The sequence below is a fragment of the Heterostelium album genome, assembly GCF_000004825.1.
Source record: "Heterostelium album PN500 unplaced genomic scaffold PPL_scaffold6, whole genome shotgun sequence".
NCBI classification, from domain to species: Eukaryota; Evosea; class Eumycetozoa; order Acytosteliales; family Acytosteliaceae; genus Heterostelium; species Heterostelium album.
The window spans coordinates 326,578-347,971 of record NW_008805068.1 but is presented as its reverse complement, the minus strand read 5'-3'; the positions used below and the strand labels follow the sequence as shown (position 1 = coordinate 347,971).

At 32.4% G+C, this 21,394-nt stretch overlaps 11 protein-coding genes across 11 annotated transcripts; 5 read left to right on the top strand and 6 right to left on the bottom strand.

Annotated features, from left to right (window-relative positions):
* Positions 1-604: 604 nt before the first annotated feature.
* On the bottom strand, positions 605-2,008 carry PPL_06718 (carboxylic ester hydrolase; the record flags this gene model as incomplete). The annotated part of the gene is made up of 1 exon (XM_020577571.1): positions 605-2,008. The coding sequence occupies one exon, from the start codon at positions 2,006-2,008 to the stop codon at positions 605-607; it is 1,404 nt and encodes a 467-aa protein (XP_020432019.1).
* Positions 2,009-4,766: 2,758 nt separating this feature from the next.
* On the bottom strand, positions 4,767-5,826 carry thfA (bifunctional methylenetetrahydrofolate dehydrogenase/methenyltetrahydrofolate cyclohydrolase; the record flags this gene model as incomplete). Its single annotated transcript, XM_020577570.1, has 2 exons — positions 4,767-5,486; positions 5,560-5,826. 2 exons carry the CDS (start codon positions 5,824-5,826, stop codon positions 4,767-4,769), a joined length of 987 nt encoding a protein of 328 aa, XP_020432018.1.
* A 1,136-nt stretch (positions 5,827-6,962) lies between these two features.
* pgmB (phosphoglucomutase) lies at positions 6,963-8,956 on the top strand (the record flags this gene model as incomplete). Its single annotated transcript, XM_020577569.1, has 4 exons — positions 6,963-7,110; positions 7,213-7,458; positions 7,479-7,693; positions 7,757-8,956. The coding sequence occupies 4 exons, from the start codon at positions 6,963-6,965 to the stop codon at positions 8,954-8,956; spliced, it is 1,809 nt and encodes a 602-aa protein (XP_020432017.1).
* Positions 8,957-9,213: 257 nt separating this feature from the next.
* Positions 9,214-9,732, top strand: PPL_06715 (uncharacterized protein; the record flags this gene model as incomplete). Its single annotated transcript, XM_020577568.1, has 2 exons — positions 9,214-9,250; positions 9,365-9,732. 2 exons carry the CDS (start codon positions 9,214-9,216, stop codon positions 9,730-9,732), a joined length of 405 nt encoding a protein of 134 aa, XP_020432016.1.
* A 496-nt stretch (positions 9,733-10,228) lies between these two features.
* Positions 10,229-11,207, top strand: PPL_06714 (SDR family oxidoreductase; the record flags this gene model as incomplete). The annotated part of the gene is made up of 2 exons (XM_020577567.1): positions 10,229-10,819; positions 10,905-11,207. The coding sequence occupies 2 exons, from the start codon at positions 10,229-10,231 to the stop codon at positions 11,205-11,207; spliced, it is 894 nt and encodes a 297-aa protein (XP_020432015.1).
* A 444-nt stretch (positions 11,208-11,651) lies between these two features.
* On the top strand, positions 11,652-12,672 carry PPL_06713 (uncharacterized protein; the record flags this gene model as incomplete). The annotated part of the gene is made up of 4 exons (XM_020577566.1): positions 11,652-11,663; positions 11,820-12,055; positions 12,130-12,246; positions 12,519-12,672. 4 exons carry the CDS (start codon positions 11,652-11,654, stop codon positions 12,670-12,672), a joined length of 519 nt encoding a protein of 172 aa, XP_020432014.1.
* A 544-nt stretch (positions 12,673-13,216) lies between these two features.
* Positions 13,217-14,221, top strand: PPL_06712 (SDR family oxidoreductase; the record flags this gene model as incomplete). The annotated part of the gene is made up of 2 exons (XM_020577565.1): positions 13,217-13,807; positions 13,895-14,221. 2 exons carry the CDS (start codon positions 13,217-13,219, stop codon positions 14,219-14,221), a joined length of 918 nt encoding a protein of 305 aa, XP_020432013.1.
* A 446-nt stretch (positions 14,222-14,667) lies between these two features.
* On the bottom strand, positions 14,668-16,515 carry abcF2 (ABC-F family ATP-binding cassette domain-containing protein; the record flags this gene model as incomplete). The annotated part of the gene is made up of 2 exons (XM_020577564.1): positions 14,668-16,260; positions 16,360-16,515. The coding sequence occupies 2 exons, from the start codon at positions 16,513-16,515 to the stop codon at positions 14,668-14,670; spliced, it is 1,749 nt and encodes a 582-aa protein (XP_020432012.1).
* An 875-nt stretch (positions 16,516-17,390) lies between these two features.
* PPL_06710 (uncharacterized protein) lies at positions 17,391-17,591 on the bottom strand (the record flags this gene model as incomplete). The annotated part of the gene is made up of 1 exon (XM_020577563.1): positions 17,391-17,591. The coding sequence occupies one exon, from the start codon at positions 17,589-17,591 to the stop codon at positions 17,391-17,393; it is 201 nt and encodes a 66-aa protein (XP_020432011.1).
* A 115-nt stretch (positions 17,592-17,706) lies between these two features.
* Positions 17,707-18,545, bottom strand: PPL_06709 (uncharacterized protein; the record flags this gene model as incomplete). Its single annotated transcript, XM_020577562.1, has 2 exons — positions 17,707-18,059; positions 18,107-18,545. The coding sequence occupies 2 exons, from the start codon at positions 18,543-18,545 to the stop codon at positions 17,707-17,709; spliced, it is 792 nt and encodes a 263-aa protein (XP_020432010.1).
* Positions 18,546-18,910: 365 nt separating this feature from the next.
* srfD (putative MADS-box transcription factor) lies at positions 18,911-20,308 on the bottom strand (the record flags this gene model as incomplete). Its single annotated transcript, XM_020577561.1, has 2 exons — positions 18,911-19,969; positions 20,045-20,308. The coding sequence occupies 2 exons, from the start codon at positions 20,306-20,308 to the stop codon at positions 18,911-18,913; spliced, it is 1,323 nt and encodes a 440-aa protein (XP_020432009.1).
* Between the last annotated feature and the right edge of the window lie 1,086 nt (positions 20,309-21,394).

Below are 21,394 nucleotides of genomic sequence, written 5' to 3'. Positions count from 1 at the left end.
ATTATCTATTCTTAATATTACTAAAAATATTTTTTACTTTTTTCTATAAATATGTTTTTTTTTAATATTTATTTATTGTAATTATTAAAAACATTTATTTTATAAAAAATAAATATAAATAAACCTACTTTAGTTTTAATGTACAACTATAATGTACAATATTGTTAAATACTATTTTAGTTTACTTCATGATTCATATCTAGATATATAAATTATTTTCTAAAAGAGTTTATGCCATCATTAAAATATTTTTCCTCATATAGAAATTTAGATAAAAATAAAAAAAGATTTTTTTGTTGAATGTTAATATTTTATTCCTAATGATGAGTTTTAAAATATTAATTATTTTTGAGAACTTCGCATCTTTTCCTATTTTAGATAAATAAAAAAATCATTGGTCAGTTCAAGTTTCCTCATGTTGTTAAAATTATCCGAAATGATCCAATTCGCTTTTTCTGACTAATGCAAATTTTAAGGAAATGAGAGAGATATTATTATGTGTATTAATATTTCTTTAAAAGTTAAGAAAAAATGTATAAAAAAAAATAACAAAATAAAGAATTGTCTAATTTATATAATATATTATTTATTATTATTTTGTTATTTATTCATCATAATCTGATTCTATATTTGTTTTGTTTGTAGATTTCAAGAGGTGAACAATCTTTGAGAAAATCTTTTTGTTTGCATCTTTGCCCCACATAAAGTCGAGATGTTCGTATGATTCCTCTTCGTGGACCATCACCACTTTGTCTCTTGGTAGGTGACTGAGCAGTGCTTTGGTGTTTGGCAATGTGTCGGCACCACCATAGAACAATGCGCATTTGGTGAGGATCTGACCTGGATGGTAAGCGGGAATGACACGTCCGTGATATCTGTGTGGCTGATTTGAGCTTTCGTTTGGTGTGATTCCGAGGAGCATGTCATCGAACATCTGGAAACGATTGGTCTGGATGATCTGGAACCAGTGAACCACCGACTTGACACTGGTGTACGAGAAGATGTGGCTGTAGAGCATCGCCTTCTCGTCTTCACCCAAATTGATGGTGGACCATCCAAAGAGGAAACGGACAGAGGCGTCGATCATCGACACAAAGAACTGCTTGGGTAGCAAGTTTCTCCAGAAGATGGTCGATGGCAACATCGACTTCTTGCCAAACAACAAAAAGATAAAGTCTGGACGTGATCTGGCAAGCGAGTCGATCATGGGATTGCTGAATCCCTTGACAGTGCTGACCGGTGCCAGTGCTACGAACAAGTTGATCTTTGCAGCCAGGTCGGTGTTGGTGCTGAGAGCTGCCCAACCCTGAGCGGTTCCCTGCGAGAAACCGATGTAGGAGATCGATTGAAGTTTGGTGCGATTGGTGATGAAATTGACCATGCTCGGCAAGTCGTAACGAACCAGCTCATCCAACGACCAATTCCAGAATTTCTCTTGATCCGGTGTGTAGGTGGTGTGTTTGAACGAATATTTGTTGCCACGATTGTTTCCGAGCCAGACGTCGAATCCGGCGTCGGCCAGGATGAATGGCAGACTGTTGTTTGGGTTGGAACGGCACAGCCATGCTTCAGAGGTTTGCATGAATCCGTGCATGATCAAGACAGCCGGTTTTCCAGTGGGTGCAAAGAGTTCACCGCCCGAGACACCGAGATCGCGTGGCGATGTTGGTGGACTGTCGAGTGGCGAGGTGAATGCTCTTGGTCCGGTGATTCTGTGCAGACCGAGCACGAAACCATCGGGAGTAGTAACGAAATGCTCCTCCACTGGATAACCACGACTGGTGATCATTTCAATTGCGTCTCTCTCCAAGTCCTTCTCGTACTCGGTGTAGCTATCACTACTCTTCTGAAGAGTTGCCAACGATTCCAAATAAGAGGAGAACGGAATGACACTCAAAACCACTGAGATAATCGAGCGAATCACTCTTTCCGCCAAAAGGATCATCAAAGTCAAATAGAGTTGACTCCATCTCCATAAGAATTTAACCATACGTAATACAGCATACATAATTTTGATTTGATTTTGATTTGATTTGATCTTTTTCCTTTTGATTAATTTAAATTTAAATTGATTTATGTGTTCTGTTTTTTTCTTTTAAAATAGACTTAAACGCTATAGAAATATGAATATGAATTTATAATTATAATGATATTAATAAGAGAAATATTGTACAGGTTTTAAAATAAATAAATGTGTGATTGATTTAGATTATTATTGAATAAAAGTTCCTAACAAATGAAAGGAAATGAGAAAATGAGACAATCAAATATTAGATTATATCTGATAGATTTGATGAAAGTTGAACTTGATTGATAAAAATAAAAAAAGTTGTGTGATTGATTTGTGTAAGTTTTTGTGGGTGTGGTTGTTAATGGTAACAAATATATTGTAATTCGTGTGTTTGGAGGGAAATATATGATATTTGAATATATATATGAACAACAAAATTATATTATTTAGTAAACTATATAAAAATAATATTTAACTATATATATATATATAAAGATTTTATTTATTTTTTGTTAGTTTTTTACAAATGTTGTAATAATTATTAAAACATAGGCAAATGTAATGAAACGAAACCAATCAATAAACTACTTTAAAAATAAAATATAAAGTGAAAAGTGACCTTTGAAACGAATGATTGATTTGATTGAATTGATTAGGTAAAAGTTGATGATATTTTTAAATTAAATTTTGTTTGCAGATTTAATCTAAAAAAAAAAAAAAAAAAAAAATGTTTGTTGTTTAAATATTTTGCTGCTTTGATTGTGTTGTTTATTATTTATATCTTTTTTTGATTTATTGTTATCTATTACTGTAATATGTATTTATATATAAGATATATTCTTTATTTTATTTGTAATTAGATTTGATAATGACTCTGAAATTTAGAGTTGTTATTTATACTTAAAGTTTTTTTTTTTGTTTTTACTATTTTAATGTATGCAACCCAACACATTTACATGATTAACTTATTTATATAATATTTATTTTTATTTAATTGTGTGTGTGTGTGTGATGTGTTTGTTTTTGATGAACAAAAGATATAATAATTTGTCTAGTGGGTGTTTATATATAACTGACTACTGTCACCGGTATATAAATGTGTGTGGTTGTTTTGTGAGTGAAAACAACTCGAATTGATTGTATGTGTGTGTGTGCTATAAATTAAAACCATAGATGGAATATGATGTTGATGGTGGACTTGTGATGGTTCTATAGATATTGGGATTCTCAATATTGAAAGATGATTGTTATTCCCAAGAGGAATGATCACACCACACCAATTATTAATATTATTATATTAGTTTAAACACACCACCTATCTAATTCATTTTCTTAAATAGTAGCTACATAGATAGATAGACTGATGATCATCAGTTAATCAATGAATGATTAAACCGAATGAAACTATCAATAATAAAAATAATAAGAATTTCAATATTCTTATAAATATTGAATGGTTCTATCTTTCTTTCGTTATTGGTTTACACATTTGAAGTTATTTGTTATTTTTAGATTTCGTAGTAAAGTGTTTGGTTTGGTGTTGTTGAATTGTGGTTGTTTTGTGGTGGTGGTAACAATCAGATTTTTTCTTTAAAACAGATATTTACCTTAATTTAATACCAAGATTATTTAATTTTGAATGAATATAATAAAAAAGGATTATTATATCGAATTTAAATATTAAATTAATTGAATAATTACTTCTGCTGCTATCTTGTTCTGGTAAATGTTGTTTGGATATAGATTTGAATAAGAATTTTGTTATTAAAAATAATAATAGAATGTGGATAATAAAGAATAAATAATAATATTATAATAATTAAACTAATCAAAAAATAAACAAAAAAATAAAATAAAATAAAATGTTTTACTCAAATCTTAAATTAATAATAAGTTAAATGAATTTGAATATTTTATGTTATTAAATTTTATTTAATCTCTATCTCTCTCTCTCTCTCTTTTGATAGCGATAATAAGTATATGATATTATATATCTATAGTTTTACAGTATTAATAGTATGAATAGTATGATTGTCACACAGATAAAAATAAAAAAATAATATGAAAATGAAACAGAAAAAATAAAAAACCGATTGTTTTTTTAAAAATAAAGTGGGTAAGTTCTTGTGGTGATCCAAAACCAAGAAAAGCATTTAAAAAAAAATATCAAAAAAACAATTTTTGACAATAAAAAAAACATTGTTTGTCCAAAAAACATAGGGCAACATCATACTTTGATATTTTTTATTTTAAAAAAATAAAAGGTTTAAATTTAAAAAAATTTTGTCAGTTATAAAATAACATGAAAGGTTGTAGTACCCGACTCTCTTTCAAACCAATAATCAATTGCCGTGTTTAGTCCATGATCCACCTATGTAGTACAAAAATAAATAGATCTTATAATTTTTTTTTTTTTTTTTTAAATAAAGAATTAATACTGAAATATTATGATCTTTGATTGATTGATTGATTGATTGATTTAATTTATTTAACCTAATCCAATAGGTTAATTTTACACTTTTTATTTTGGTTTAATTGGAAATATTATTATGTTGCAATATTATATTTGATTTCCATAATTTGATTTGGAATATATATATGGTATGGGTTGGTTGGTTGTTTGATTATTATTATTTTTTTGTATTATTTTAAATATGTGTGAAATTGGTTTTATATATGTATGTCAACAATTGTTGTTGTATTTTTTTTTTTTTTGGAAAATCCTAAAAATTGTTATGATTTGTTGAATAATTGATTATTGTTGTGGTTGGTCAATTTGTGCAGAGGATGAGGAAGATGAGGTGCTTCTTGATTGCATTTGATTTTGGTAGAGTCTGAGAAGATTTCTCTCCAACATTGCAATGGTTACTTTTCCGATGGTCGGTACCAAGATGGTTTTCGATTCGACCGACTCCTCGACGTTGAGACATCCGGCGAAATTGATGACGACGGCACCCTCGGGAATCAGCGATTCGTCGATCTTGAACTTTGGTGATGGCACACCCAAGATGAGGATATCGCTCTTCTGGATGGCTTCGTCACGGGTGACGGTGGTCTCTGTCATCTTGATGGTTCCCTGACGCTTGCCTGCCTGGAAACAGATGACACCGCTGATATCGACAGAGTAGACGAATGCACCGTCGTTGGCGAGCATCGCTGCGAGCGGACGACCGACAATCTCACTACGATTGACAATGGTGACATTCTTGCCCTTGAGATGCTCACCCATCGGCAAGCTCTTGTCGTAGATACCGAGGTGGTCGATGATCTTCACCATGGCGAGTGGGGTGCATGGAATCACACACTTCTTTGTCTGTTTCTCATCGAGGAAACGGATGTTATGGTACAGATTGAAACGATTGGTTGTCGACATACCCTCGACATCTTTGGCTGGCGACACGACATCTTGCAAATAGGCATCCAACATTCCACCAAACACTGGGTAATACACCATTATACCATGAACTTCATCGTCCTTTGGAAAACAAACAAGTTAAAAAACAAATTAATAACATTTAGGAAATAGATTTGAAATTTGATATACTTACATTGTTTGCATCGATGATAGCATCTTCTAAATCCAATCTTTCAATCTTTTTCAAGATAAACTCGATACCATCACGATTGCATGCAATCTTTGTCCACTTTGCATATTCGATGGCACCGGCATCGTCTGTTGTCAAGAAAGCAACGATACGTGGTTTCATCTGTCCTTTTGTAACTTCTTCTTTGATTTCATTTCTAAATATAGTTGCAATTGGGGTAACATCGATTTTACCCTTCTTTCCAGAAACAATTCTTTCAATTTCTTCCATATTTATATTATTAATAATAATTGTTAAATATATATATATTATATATTTAAATTATATCTATCTATATTGATATTTGTATACAAATCAAATAACAATTTGACTTTGGTTTGATATATAGGGATGGAGTAACTAACTATTAATTATTAATGATTATTATGATTGATACGGTATTCAAATTTTAAATTTAAAATTAAAATTAAAAAAAAAATGAAATTTAAAGAATAACAATAGCAATAAGACTATACAAATATGCACATCAATTCGGTAAGATAAACAATTCGACCCCCTATTAGTAATAATATTATAAATTAAATTTATTTCGTGTCGTTTTTTTTGTTTTTTCTTTTTTCGTGGTTAAAAAAAAACAAAGCCAGATCTCACCACCGAGTGTCGTTATTTCATTGCAAAAATAATCATCGGAATTTATGTGTGGCTTGAAATAATTGTTTAAAATTAAGGCGAAATACATATTAAAAACTTGCAAAGGTATAGAATTCCTTTTTTTGATGATGGTGTTTTGACATAAAGCCTATTTTTAAATTACCATCAATCGTTTCGGTGATTTTTAAATCTACCATTGATATTTTGTCATTAGATTTTTTTTTATTCTACAAATTTGTTGTCATGACATGTTGGAATTGAATTTATCATTTTTCCTTCACTTTCTCTCTCTCTCTCTCTCTCTCTTTAATAACAATAAACAGAAAATATAAAACAGAGTTGTAACTGTAACTGTGATCACTTCACAGTAAACACAAAGAAGTTAGTTTAATGATTCATTATTTATTTGTAGATACATATTAAAAATAAATAATAATATATAATAGGTTGATTCACTGATTATAACCATAATGTTAAAAAATTTTAATAATGAATCATTGTTGATGACTCACAGTATATTTAATTTTTTAGTATTAACCACCAATATTATAATTTTATTTAATATGAAAAAATATCTTGTCCTGGTCATCATATGATTTTTATTAAAATTTAATTCAATTTTTTTTGATTTTAAGATCACTTGAATAATATAAATTAAGATAACATAAAAACAAAAATCATTTAAACATTGTAATATTGTGCAAACTAAATATTTTAACAACATAGTTATATTTATATATAAGATTAATAATAAAATGTCAAACATTAAAGAGTTGGCTGAAAGTTGGTTGAAATGGGATAAGAATGCTGAAACTAGAAAGGAAATCCAATCACTCTTGGAATCAGACAATCAATCTGAATTAAAGTCAAGACTTGAACAAAGAATTGCATTTGGTACTGCTGGTATGTGTTTTATTTTGTAAAGACTTATACTTGAGCAACAGTGTTTTGTTAAACTAAAAGTTTAACTAATTGTTTGTTTGTTTGTTTGTTCTATTTAAACAGGTTTAAGAGGACCAATGAAAGCAGGTTTCTCATGTATGAACGATCTAACTGTGATTCAAGCAAGTCAGGGATTGTGTATCTATGTCGAGCAAACACTATCAAACTCGAAAAACAGCGGTATCGTAGTTGGTTACGACGGTAGACATCACTCTAAAGAATTCGCTAGATTGACTGCTGCCACTTTTGCATCACGTGGATTCAAAGTCTATTTGTTTTCAAAGATTGTACCAACACCATATGTCGTAAGTAATAAAACAAATATATAGTACTATATCTTATCTCTAATTATATGGATTGTTATGTTCATCAGGCATTTGCAGTACCAGAGTTGAAAGCATCGGTTGGTGTTATGATTACAGCATCTCATAATCCAAAGGATGACAATGGATATAAAGTATATTGGGACAATGGTTGTCAAATCAATACTCCTCACGACATACGTATTGCCATGCAAATCGATTTGAATTTGGAACCATGGAATGTAAGTGTAAATTAATATTATAGTGTAAAAGGTGACTGACTTTGATTGGCGCACATTTTTTAGATTGATGTAAATGAATTGTTGAATGGTTCATTGGTATCCGATCCATTGGATACAATTACCAAGAGTTATTTCGGTAAGATTGCCAAGTATTCAGTAAAGAACGAAGTGAAATTGGCAACCAGCGAAAAGATTGTATATACTGCTATGCATGGCGTCGGTGGTGAGTATGCCAAGATGGCATTTGAAACGTTTGGATTGCCAGCGTTCATTCCAGTGGATCAACAGATCCAACCGGATCCAGAGTTCCCAACGGTAGCTTTCCCCAATCCAGAGGAGGGTAAAGGCGCTTTGAAACTCTCCATTGAGACAGCCGAGAGAAACAACAGTCGGTTGATTCTGGCGAATGACCCCGATGCCGATCGTCTCGCCGTTGCCGAGCGTCAGCCAGACGGACAATGGAAGGTGTTCAACGGTAATGAAATCGGTGTGCTATTCGCCGATTGGGCATGGCAAAATGCACGTCGTGCTGACTCGACTACTCCCGCCGAGCGATTCTGCATGATCAACACTGCCGTGTCGTCGTCGATGCTCAAGACGATGGCCAACAAAGATGGATATCGCCACGAGGAGTGCTTGACTGGATTCAAGTGGGTCGGTAACAAAGCACGTGAGTTGATGGACAAAGGATACAACTTCTTGTTTGCCTACGAGGAAGCGATCGGTTTCATGTATGGCGATGTCTCGCTCGATAAGGACGGTGTTAGATGCGCACCGATTTTCGCAGAGTTGGCACTCACCTGTTACCAAGCGGGCAAATCGTGTCAAGATCACCTCGAGGAGCTGTACAAACGCTACGGTTATCATATCAGTAAGAATCGTTACTTCTTTTGCTACGATCCCAAGAAGATGGTAGCGATATTCGATAAGATCAGAAACTACGGACAGTTCCCAACAAATTGCGGTGATTTCTATATCACCAGAGTGCGTGATCTCACCGTTGGCTATGACTCTGGATATCCCGATCACAAAGCAAGACTTCCCGTTTCCAGTTCCACTCAAATGATTACTTTCTACTTTGAGAACGGTGGTATTGCTACTCTCAGAGGCAGTGGAACAGAACCAAAATTAAAGTACTACGTAGAGATGATCGGAAGTGATAGACAACTGGTCGAGTCAACCTTGTCGCAATTGGTAGAGCAAGTTATCAATCAATTCCTCAGACCTGTCGAGAATGAACTGACTCCACCAAAAGACGATTAAAATTTAATAATAAAATAAAATAAAATAAATATAATGTAAACAAATCATATTGTGAACTTCAAGTTATTCTTATTCCTATCACTCATTAGAAACATCTGTCAATAGTTAAAATATATTTTATTTTTTTTAATCGTTTTTTTTTTATTTGTTGTAACATTAATTATTCAATATAGGATGTAACATATGTTAGTTCTTTTTGTTTTTTTCTAAATGTATAATTTTATTTGTATTATTATTATTAAATTAATTATATTATAATGCATGATCAAAAATTGTTAGGAGCTAAATCAACAAGTTCATGAATGATCACGAACATCATTTGCTATACCCGACCAAAAGTAGACTACTTTAAGTTTAAAATCATAACAAAGGCTATTGTGTTCCGTAATCAGTGATTTTGTTTTGTAGATCTCAAACTCGATATCGGAGATGTCTTGGCTTTGATGGAAATCTTGTTTATTATTACCAAGTCCACTCATTCAAACTTTTTTATCTCTTTGCTTGACGCAATCAACAAAACTTCAAAATCATCGTATACCCAACTTCTTCAACGATACCTAAAGAACTCTACACCAACCAATGGTGCCAATTCAAAGAGTCATTCCCCTCCAACTGATGATACATGTACCGCTCCAAAGAAGAAGAGAGGCAGACCTCCAAAGAGTCAATCCACACCAACTGATGATACATGTACCGCTCCAATCCCTGAATCCAGCAGTGGTACCACCACACAGAAAAGAAGCAGACCAAAAAAAAAATCAGTGAAAATGAAATAAAAATAAAAATTTGCAAATTGGTTGAAATTTCATTAAATTATCATCGATGATAGTCATTTTTCATTTTAATTTTTCATGGGGTTAGTGGGGTTAATGTGATCTGAGTGGTTTTTTTTATTTTATTCTATTTATGGTTACAAGCATGAGCCAGTTTGTTTTGAATGGTGGTTAATTAAGACATAATCGTGTCATAAGCCAAACAACATCATGTGTTTTTGTTTGATAGAGTCAGATGTCGATTCAACATTCCATTTTATGACAAAAGTATTATCACCTTCAGAATCGAATAAATTTATTTTGTTCGATTATCATTAGCATCTTAGAACTAATTTGCACTTTCATTAGAATCAAACTATGCTTTTACTATAAATAAAAGACTTTCACAATGTAAATATATATCAAATTAAATTAAATATAATTATAAAGTTAAATAATAATTAACTATTTTTTGCATAAATATTATTACCTTTTAAATAAATAAACAAATAAAACAATAATGTCAAGTTTAGAAATCAAGTCAGTCGATAAAGTATGGTATGTTACTGGTGCTTCAAAGGGTATCGGATTGGAATTGGTAAAGAATTTGTTGGCCTATGGATTCAAAGTGGTTGGTACATCAAGAGATAAACAACAGTTGATTGGTGCAGTTGGTTCGCTTGGTGATAACGATCGTTTCTTGGCTGTACAGGTTGATTTGGTCAATGAAGAGAGTGTTAAGCAATCATTGAATGATTCTCTCACTAAATTCGGTAGAATCGATGTTGTCGTTAATAATGCAGGATTCGCTATTTCAGGAGCATTAGAAGAGAACTCTGACAAAAATGTTCGTGCCAATTTCGACACCAATCTATTCTCTGTGTTCAATGTCCTCAGAAACGTTTCACCAATCTTTAGAAATCAACAATCTGGATATGTATTCAACATGTCTTCTATGGCAGGACTCCAAGGTGCCTTTGGACACAGTGCCTATAGTGCCACTAAATTTGCACTCGATGGACTGTCGGAATCCTATGCACTTGAGGTCAAACCATTAGGTGTTAGAGTAACCTCTGTCAACTTAGGTTCATTTAGAACTGGTATTTTAGATGTAGGTATTACAGATTGATTTATAGTTATGATATTAAAAAATTGGTCGATTGATATTAATTCTTTATTTGTTTAAAAACAAAAAGACCGATGCATATAAACCAATAAACAAGATTGAAGCATATAAACATGTTCATGGTAAATTGGATTTTGCTGCTCAATACAGTGGAAAACAAAATGGTGATCCATCAAAGATATTGGATATTTTAATTCGAGTCTATCAATCTGAAGGTGATGATACCAGTCATCTCTATATGTGTCCAGAAGTAAACGAATTGGTTCACACTAAAATCGATCAGATGGTCAAAGATCAAAAGAGATGGGAAGAATACACCACAAAGACTGGATTTGATACACCAACAGATTCACAAAAAATTCCATCGATTTGAATTACTAAAAATAATAATCATTTATTTTTAAATAAAACAAAAATTTTTAACTTTTAAATTTAATTATTTTTATTTATTGATTGTGAACGTTCAAGCCTAGGACAATTTAGTGAGACAAAAACTTTAGTTTCAACTTTTATATATTGTAGTGTGGAATTAATAGTTAGATAAAAGTAAACAACGCTTATTTTTGAGTAAATATTTTTACTTTTCGAATAGCTTTGCTATTCCAGTATACATTAGAAGACAATCATGTAAAAGTGCACAGCCACCGTGTCTACAACTTTAATAAAAAGTATTTTATTTTATTTTCATTTGTTTTTTTACGATTTCTCTTTTTTTTACTCAAAAGTTTATATTAAATATTTAATATCGATATCAAACTTTTTTATACCAAAACAAATTCAATAATTATGCAAATCAACAGTGTAGATTGTTATAATGATGACAAAAGAAGTAAACTATTTAAAAACTATTGCATTCACAATATGTATTCTACCAAATATTTAGTTTTGTAAAGATCATCAATTGATTTAATAGGTGTCAATAAAATATTCGAAAGCTAATATTTGACTTTGATGACCTTGGTGTTTTCCCAGATCAATTGATTAGATATATCATGAGAGATACAAACAGTTATTCAACACAAATGTTCGAGATCAACATCCAATTGCTCTATTGGATAGCAAAGAAGAGAAAGAACAAGTAAAACTAAAAGATAGTAGCTCACCTGAAATTATTGCTTATGTATTATTTAAAGAACTCTTAATACATTCTTTGTATATCGCTGCTCGAATGGGAGCGTTAGATCTCATTGAATTGGTATACAATATGTTTCCAGAAGAATTGTATAGCAGACCAATTTTAGAACGAGCTTTTCTCTATGGTCATCTTTCAATCGTCGAATTCATTCACAACAAAGTCAAATATGGAGTGCTTTTGATGTTGGAACTGTGGGGTTTAATGGAAGAATTCGTAGAAAACAACAACGTCATTTGATGGATTTGGCAGCAGAATACGGACAATTGGATATTTTAAAGTTTTTGCACTTTAATCGAACTGAAGGTTGCTCAACCGATGCCTTTGATCTTGCAGAGACCAATGGACATTTAGATTGTGTTGAATTTCTTCACAATAATCGAATTGAAGGTCCGACAGGAAGTCGAGACATTAATTTAGCAGTTTGCAGAGGACATCTAAAAATGGTTGTCTTTCTCCTAAACAATAGAACTGAAACTATTTCCGATCTACCTTTAAAAATTAAACTTGAAGGTAATCACATTGAAGTTTCAAATTCCTCTTATCAAACAGAACATTAAGACTATCATCAGATAGCAGTATATTGGTTGCATGCTGTGGAGATCTTGAAATGCTCAAGTTGTTATTCAAAGAAAGACCTGACCAAGTTGATTTAAACATGTTGATAGATTCAGTCACTGAAATCTTTATAATCTATGTTCATTGATTAAAGATAATATTATAACAATTAATTAAATCTTTAAATCTTGATTTTTTTTTAAAATTATAACAATAAGAAATTTAAAACATTTATTATTGTGCATCTTATCATTCACACACGAAACAAATTATTGCCAAATTAAAATTATTTTTTTAATTTTTTTAAAGGTGGATGTCAAAGTTAACACATAATCATTATTTTATTTATTACAAAAACAGACAATAAGTTATTTTAAAAGAAAATTTTCGTTCATGTTTTTGTTTGATAGAGTCAGATGTCGATTCAACATTCAATTTCTATGACAATAGAATTATCACATTTAGAATAATAGAACAAACTAGTAATGTTCGATTGTCATTGACCTTTGAAACAATAAGCACTTTCATTAGTTTAGAAGATGAATGCTTGTACTATAAATAAATGATTTCTAATTCACAATGTAAATATATATCAAATTAAATTAAATATAAATCTCAATATAAATCTAATAATTAACTATTTTTTTCATAAATATTAATACCTTTTAAATAAATAAACAAATAAAACAATAATGTCAAGTTTAGAAATTAAATCTGTCGATAAAGTATGGTATGTTACTGGTGCTTCAAAAGGAATCGGATTGGAATTGGTAAAGAAACTATTAACCTATGGATTTAAAGTGGTTGGTACATCAAGAGATAAACAACAGTTGATTGGTGCAGTTGGTTCGCTTGGTGATAACGATCGTTTCTTGGCTGTACAGGTTGATTTGGTCAATGAAGAGAGTGTTAAGCAATCATTGAATGATTCTCTCACTAAATTCGGTAGAATCGATGTTGTCGTTAATAATGCAGGATTCTCTATTTCAGGAGCATTAGAAGAGAACTCTGACAAAGATGTTCGTGCCAATTTCGACACCAATCTATTCTCTGTGTTCAATGTCCTCAGAAACGTTTCACCAATCTTTAGAAATCAACAATCTGGATATGTATTCAACATGTCCTCAGTTGCTGGACTTAAAGGTATCGTTGGACACAGTGCCTATTGTGCCACTAAATTTGCACTCGATGGACTGTCGGAATCCTATGCACTTGAGGTCAAACCATTAGGTGTTAGAGTAACCTCTGTCAACTTAGGTTCATTTAGAACTGGTATTTTAGGTGTAGGTATTACAGATTATTTATATAATTATGAGAATAATAATTGATTGAAGATATTAACTCTTTGTTTTGTTATTTATTATTTATAGGCAGATGTATATAAACCAATAAACAAGATTGAAGCATATAAACATGTTCATGGTACATTAGATTTTATTGTTAATCAATACAGTGGAAAACAAAATGGTGATCCATCAAAGATATTGGATATTTTAATTCGAGTCTATCAATCTGAAGGTGATGATACCAGTCATCTCTTTATTAGTCCCGAAGCAAATGAATTGGTTCATTCCAAAACTGACCAGATGATCAAAGATCAAAAGAGATGGGAAGAATACACCACAAAGACTGGATTTGATACACCAACAGATTCACAAACAATTCCTGATTCCATCGATTTGAATTACTACAAATAATAATCATTTATTTTTAAATAAAACAAAATTTTTTTTTAACTTTTAAATTTAATTATTTTTTTTTTATTGATTGTGATCATACAACGTTCAAGCCTAGGACAATTTAGAGAGACAAAAATTTTAGTTTCAACTTTTATATATTGTAGTGTGGAATTAATAGTTAGATAAAAGTAAACAACGATTATTTTCGAGTAAAAATTTTAACTTTTAAATTTCATCTTTGCACAACTTAATTTTTACAAATGAATAACTATGAACTATGTAGTGTTGAACTAACTCTTTCAAAATCTTCACAATTTGTTCTCTATCTTGACCACTTATCAAACAATATTAATAATCGAGTTCGATTGATTTCAATGTTTTGGAATTCAACATGTCCAGTGGCTTCAAGTAGTCAACTTGTAATTGTTTTAGTTGTTTAAAAATGGCAAAAAAAAATATTTTATTTATGTGAATTTGATTTGGCTCTTCAAAGTGTTCTTATAACTTGTGATGTCACCCTTCCATGGAGCAATAGTCTTGTTATCGCAAACCCAAATAGACTGAGCGACTTGGGAAATCAATCTAAAATCGTGACTTACAAGTACCATACCACCTGGGAATTCGTTGATGGCTTCGGCAAGAGCGTCGATACACTCCATATCCAAATGGTTAGTTGGCTCGTCCAACAATAGCAAATGTGGGTTCTCCAAAGCCATCATACAAAAGATGAGACGACTCTTGACACCGTCACTCATGCAACCGATTGCTTCGGTCTGTGACTTACCGGTGACACCGAAACGACCGATCTCACGTCTCCACTCTTCAGTGTCCTTCTCGTATTGTGGGAAGGATTTCTTGATAAAATCGAGTGGAGTCATTGTGAGATCCAAAGCTTCGGCGGCATGCTGATGGTAACGAGCGATCTTGAGATGACCGTGCTTACGAACCTCACCCTTGGTTGGGTGGATCTGTTGACACATCAACTTTAAGAGTGTCGACTTACCGGTACCGTTTGGACCGACCAAGGCAATTCTAGAGTCGAGATCTACAGAGAGATCCAAATCACGGTATAAAACATCGGCCTCCTTACCAGAGTATGAAAAAGTGACATTGTTAAACTGGAGAATGGGTGGTGCCAACTCTGGGCATGGTGGGAATCTAAAATTGAACTTCTTCTCCTCGACGACCTTCTCTACGAGACCGGCTTCCTCCATCTTGTCGATGATCTTTTGCTTACTCTTACCCTGTCTGACGAGATTTGCGTAGGTACCGCAACTGGCAATGAAAGATTTGATGTGTGCGATTTCCTCTTGTTGCTTGTGGTATGCCTTCATCTGGTTGACCTCCAGCTCGGCCTTTGTCTTGATGAAGGTGTCGTAGTTACCACCGTAGTATTGGAGTTTCGATTGTTTCATGTGGATGATGTTGGTGCAAACGGAATTCAAAAAGTCCTGTGAGTGAGAGATGACAATGAGTGAACGATCGTACTTGGAGAGGTAGTCCTCGAGCCATACACAGGCACCGAGATCCAAATGGTTAGTTGGCTCGTCGAGCAACAACAGGGTTGGCTTGATAAAGAGTGCCTTGGCGAGTGATACTCTCATACGCCAACCTCCGGACAAGTCCTTGGTCATCTTGTGCATTGTGGTCTTTGTGAAACCGAGACCGATCAAGATCTCAGAGGCACGTGCAACAAAGGTGTCTGGGTCGAGACGCTCCATTCTCTCGTAGACGTCCATGAGCTCTTCGCTCTCTGGACCCTCCTCGATCAAGAGACGCTCTTCCAAGGCTTCGAGACGCTTCACCTCCTTCTCGGCATCGTCAATGACAGTTTGGAGTGCGGTTCTCTCGGTTGGATAAGCTTCCTCTGACAAGTAGAAGATATCGATGTGCTCTGGAATTGGTAACTCACGGATCGAAAGACACTGGAGGAAAATCGATTTACCACATCCATTAGAACCGATCAAACCATAACGACGACCAAAATTAATTTCTACTGTAGTATCACTAAGTAATTCTTTACCGTGGAAAGTTAAAGTTACTTGTTCGATTTTAATCTAAAATAAAAAATAACCAAAAAAAAAAAAAAATAAGATAATCAAAATTAATAATCAATTTATTAATTGTTTGCTCGTGTTAGTTAGTGTTTTACTTACATCTCTTGATGATTCTTTTGATGATAACGATCCAGTAGCAGTGAATTGGTTGATTCTCATCTTCTCAAACTTTTGGGTGACATTTTCGTCATCAGAAACAACCTCCTCGACTTGTTTCTTGTTGTTCTTCTTATTATTGGCAGACTTTTTTCCCATTTTTTATTATATAATAATTCTATATAGGTATCTCTGTATTTGTATAGTGTTGATGTTATAGAGGTGTATGGTTACGAAAGAATTTAGAAAAAAATACAAAATAACGATAATAATTCGATTTTATTATTTTATTTTGTAAATAAATATTTCTAAAGTGAAAAAAATAAAATAATTAAATATTCAATTAAATATAGTAATAAATAATTGATTTAACTGTTTTGTTTTGTTTGTAATAATAAATAATAAAGAAAAAAACAATAATAAGATGTTTTTTTTTGACTAGAATAAAAAGTTTAAACTTTAAGTTGAGGTGAGTTGAGTTGAGAGAGAAAAAAGAATAACTAAACCAACTTCTAATAGTTCGGTTTTTAATAACAACCACACGAACACGAGCGAAAGAAAAAAAAAAAAAAAGGATTAAAAATAAAAATTAAAAAAAATATTTATTTATTTATATATTTATTTTTTTTTGCTTTTTTGGAGTGAGCTGATGTTTGCAGGGAGCAAAACAAAACAAAAACCACCTCCCGTGAAAATCACACGACATTAAAAAAAAAATTAAAATAAAAAAATCAAAAAAGAAGTAAAATAAGATGTAAAAAATGATAGTGTACTTTTGATATCTGCTATTTAAATAGATTATTATAATTTTGTAGATTTAACAAATAAATTGTAAAATGAAATTGTAGTACTACAATACAATCATGTGATTTGGGTTGGTTTGATATGATTTTGTTTTGATTTGATTTTATTAGTGTAGATTTGTTCATTTGATGGTGTTGTGTGTGTGTGTGTGTGTACAATATTATTATTTTTGATTGTTGTTTATCTATTTTGATTTGAAATCAGTTTTTAGTTTAATTTGTTTTGTTTATTTATTGTTTGGTTGTCGATGCTTTAGATGATTGAAGATGATGATCCAATTCCTCTTTGAGTATCTTGTGTGCCTTTTGATCTTTGGAGAGTAGTCTGATCGCTTGACTCAGTTCATCGATGATCATTTCACGTTGTTGGAATTCGAGTTTCTTGTTGAGGTTGTTGGCGGTGTTCACTTGTGGCGTGGTGTTGAGTGCCATCTTTTCGAGGCTGTCGAGCGAACGTCTCCACATCGATGATATCTTTCGCACGATCTTTTCGTCGCCAGTGCTGAGATACTCACCGATCAACAGCAGTGGGTAGGTCGGCAAGCTCTCACGCTGCTTCGACGACCACGATTTGAGCGACGCCAGACTCTCGGCGACTTTCTCTGGCGACTCTGCCTGCTTGGCGCCCAGCGACTTCTTGACGATCGCCAGCTGAATCTCCTCTGCCTCTTTGCAGTCGGCGAGTGACACTGCCAGCGTCAAGAGCATCGATGGGTCGAGATTGCCGAGTGTCGACTTCCAGGGTGTGGTGATGTCCTCCTTTGACATCAGCAACTCGTACCACTGTTTGATCTTGGTCGGGTTCTGACGGAAGATCTCCGCCATGAATCCAACCATCGGGATGTAGTAGAACGATTGGATCGTCTGAAGTTTCGCCAGTGTCTGTAGGTCTTTGTCGTTCTTTATGCTAGAGAGTTGTTGTTTCAGATAGTGTTGCGATTGTTTACCCAAGAGATAGGCCATTGCCACTGGGAAGTTATCTAAATCCGCACCGTTTTGATAGTAGGTTTGATACCACTCGAGAGCATCTTCGAAATCTGTCACCGGTGCTCTTGGTTTTCTCTTTGCCTGTGACAGCATTGCATCTTCTTTTTTCCAACCAAACAACGATCCAAATGAAAAAGCAAACAATGCTTGTCCACCATATTTATTAAATCTACCATTCTTTTCATTATATTCATTCTTATTATTACTATTTGATTCTTTTTCACTATTATTATTATTATTATATCTATAATTATTATTGTCACTATTACTATTATTATTATTATTATATTGATTTGAATTTAATGATAACATCTTCTTTGTACAAGTTGATCCTGTTATTGTTGTAAATGATCTATTCAATCCATGATTGAAAACTCTAACTAATCTAGAACTTAACATTTTTTTTATTCTAAATAATAGATATTGATCAATATATATATATATCAATATCAATATCAAAGTATAACTAAAAAAGAAATAAAATTAACAATCGATTAAAATGTCATCTGAACAAAAAAAAAAAACTCAAAAAAAATTTCGTAGCATAATGATTATGCCACCGAAAGTGGGTAATAGACTCACTAGATTTATAATGATGGAAAAATCAAAGATATAATAATAAAGAAAAAAAAGAGTATTTGTTTTTTTTTTTTTGGTAGAAGAAGATTAAATAATTTTTATTTAAACTTTAATGTATCTATATTTAATGGGGTGTTGGAAAAAAAAAACAATATTATTGTTGTTGGTTGTCATCGAATTTTAATTTATACATTGACCTCATGGTATGGATGAGCTCTTTTCTTTGGATCTATATTACTATTGAATTCCCTATTTAAAAAAAACGAAGGAAATGAAGGTCTTTCAAGGGAAAAATCTGTCTGCAAAGGTGGCAGAGTGAGTGAAGCTTTTGGTGAGTTTGGTCTAAAATTATTTGGATTGTTGTTGTGTGATGGTGATGCTGATGTTTGAGTGTTATTATTATTATTTATATTACTATTGTTGTTGTTGTTGTTGTTGCTACTATTATTATTAATATGATTATTATATGAAATACTATCACCGCTATGATTAAGTATATTGGAAATTGATTCATTTATACATTTTCTCTTAATATTGGATGGTGCGGTTTGAATGGATGCAGCTGATGAGAGTTGTAAATTAGAAATTGGCGATGACGATGTTGAAATAGATTGTTCATTGTGGTTGCTATTGTTGTTGTTGTTGTTGTTGTTTGGTGGTGACTCTAAAGTGGCTGGTATTCTTGGGGATGACGCAGGCGATGTAGAATTGGAGGAAGTTGGTGACAGTTCAAAGTTGGAGGTGCTTGGATTGGTCAGTGAGAGGAGTGCTTGTGCCGAGTCAAAAGTCTGTGGAACCTGTTGGTATTTCTGAGGTTTTGGCGATCCCATTGGTGAGATATGGTCATTCTCAGAGTCTAAATGTTCAATGGCGGTTTGGTTGGACAGTTGAATGTTGTTACCGAGCGATGGTTGTTGACTTATGATTTGTGGCGATGTTTTATATATTGATTGTTGTGGTGGTTGTGATTTGTTGTTGCTGTTTGGTGTTAATAATGGTGCTGTGTTTGTTTGTTGTTGATGATAGTTCTTTTGTGACAATGGATATGGATGATGATGATGATGTGAGGCAGCAGCTGCCTTATATTGACCGACCGAATTCGATCTAATTGGTTGTGGATTTATTTTTGGTGAATTTGTGGGTGACATTGACGGTGAAGAATGTTCCTGATTGGAATGACCGTCCATCAAAAACATATCATCATGAGAATCAGATTTATCTTTTTTATTAAAGATTTTATCATACTTTAGGAAAAAGATAGATAATATTAGTTAGTTGTTGTTTTTTTAAAAGTTATAAAATTAATTATTTCTACATACATCTTCATTCATATAGAATTGTGAAATCTCAGGACCAAGGTCTGGAATAGTGGTCAATGGTTGATCCAAATCTGAACTAACATATTGGAAATACTTTTCTTTGGCGTTTGGAGAATTATTTACAATGACCAAGGTCACTGAGGAGTCACAGAGGACAGCCAATTCCATTGCCTTCTTGATGAGTCCATTCTTTCTCTTTGTAAAGGTGACCTGTCTGTTTCTCTCGTCGGTAATCTTTTGAATCTTGATCTTCTTTCTTCCCATTGTGTGATAGTGGATGTGATGATAGTGACAGTGGTGGGTTGGACTTTTAGATTAAAAGGGAGGGGGTTGTACAACGCTTTCAAGGGTGGAAGGAATACAACAGTTTTGTAAACTTTTTTGGTTTTGAATTTTAGTTTATAAACTAAAATTTTGTTAAATTATAAATTCTATATTGTTGTTGAGGGGGGAGAAAAAGAAAGTAATTAATTTTAAATTAGTTTAGTTACAATTGAGAGATTAATATAAAAAAGAGGGATGAGAATATATTTTTAATTAATATACAAAAAAACAAAAAGAAGCTCTTGGTTTTTGTGAAGAAATATATAAATTTGATTTATTTATAAATCAAAATGGTATATATCTAAATGGATGGAGTATATTCGAAATTATTATTGGAATATTTGAAAAGAGAGGGGGTGAACATGCAATGATATGTCTAAAAATGAATAGAATGAATTTTAAAATAAAGGTGACAATGGTCATTGGATTGGTTTATATTTATAAATAATAATGTGGGTGATGTCGAAAATTTATTATTATTTATGATGGTGTTGGAAGTTGTGTGGTGGTTCATCCTGCATTCATATGAAAACAAGATATGGCGGGTGGGAATATGTGGTTTTTTTCAGTAACAATATTTATTTATTTATTCATTCATGATTTAGCTTGTATTTAACCAAGAAAATACTTTAGATGTCAATGACAGTGTGATTATAAAGTGTAAATTTAATTATTTGCAAGTGAGTGAAAATTTAAAAATAAATTTTATATTTTTGTTTTATCTATTGGTAATAAATAGAATAGAATATAGTACAACGCGATCCAAATCAAGGTTGAATAGCAAAGTGTATAATATAAAAATAAATAAAAGACAAATTTGAAGTTGCAGAAATATAAAAGAGAGAATGTATGAACTTGTGAAATCAATCTGATGGTGGTAGTGGAGGGAATGAGTGTGTTGCGACGAGTGGTGGTAGTGGTCTAGTAATATTTAGTGGTAGTGGTATAAAGTATATTATTATCATGATTTTACTTTTAAAATTTCTATTGATATATTAATGGTTAGAAATATAAAAAATTATATTA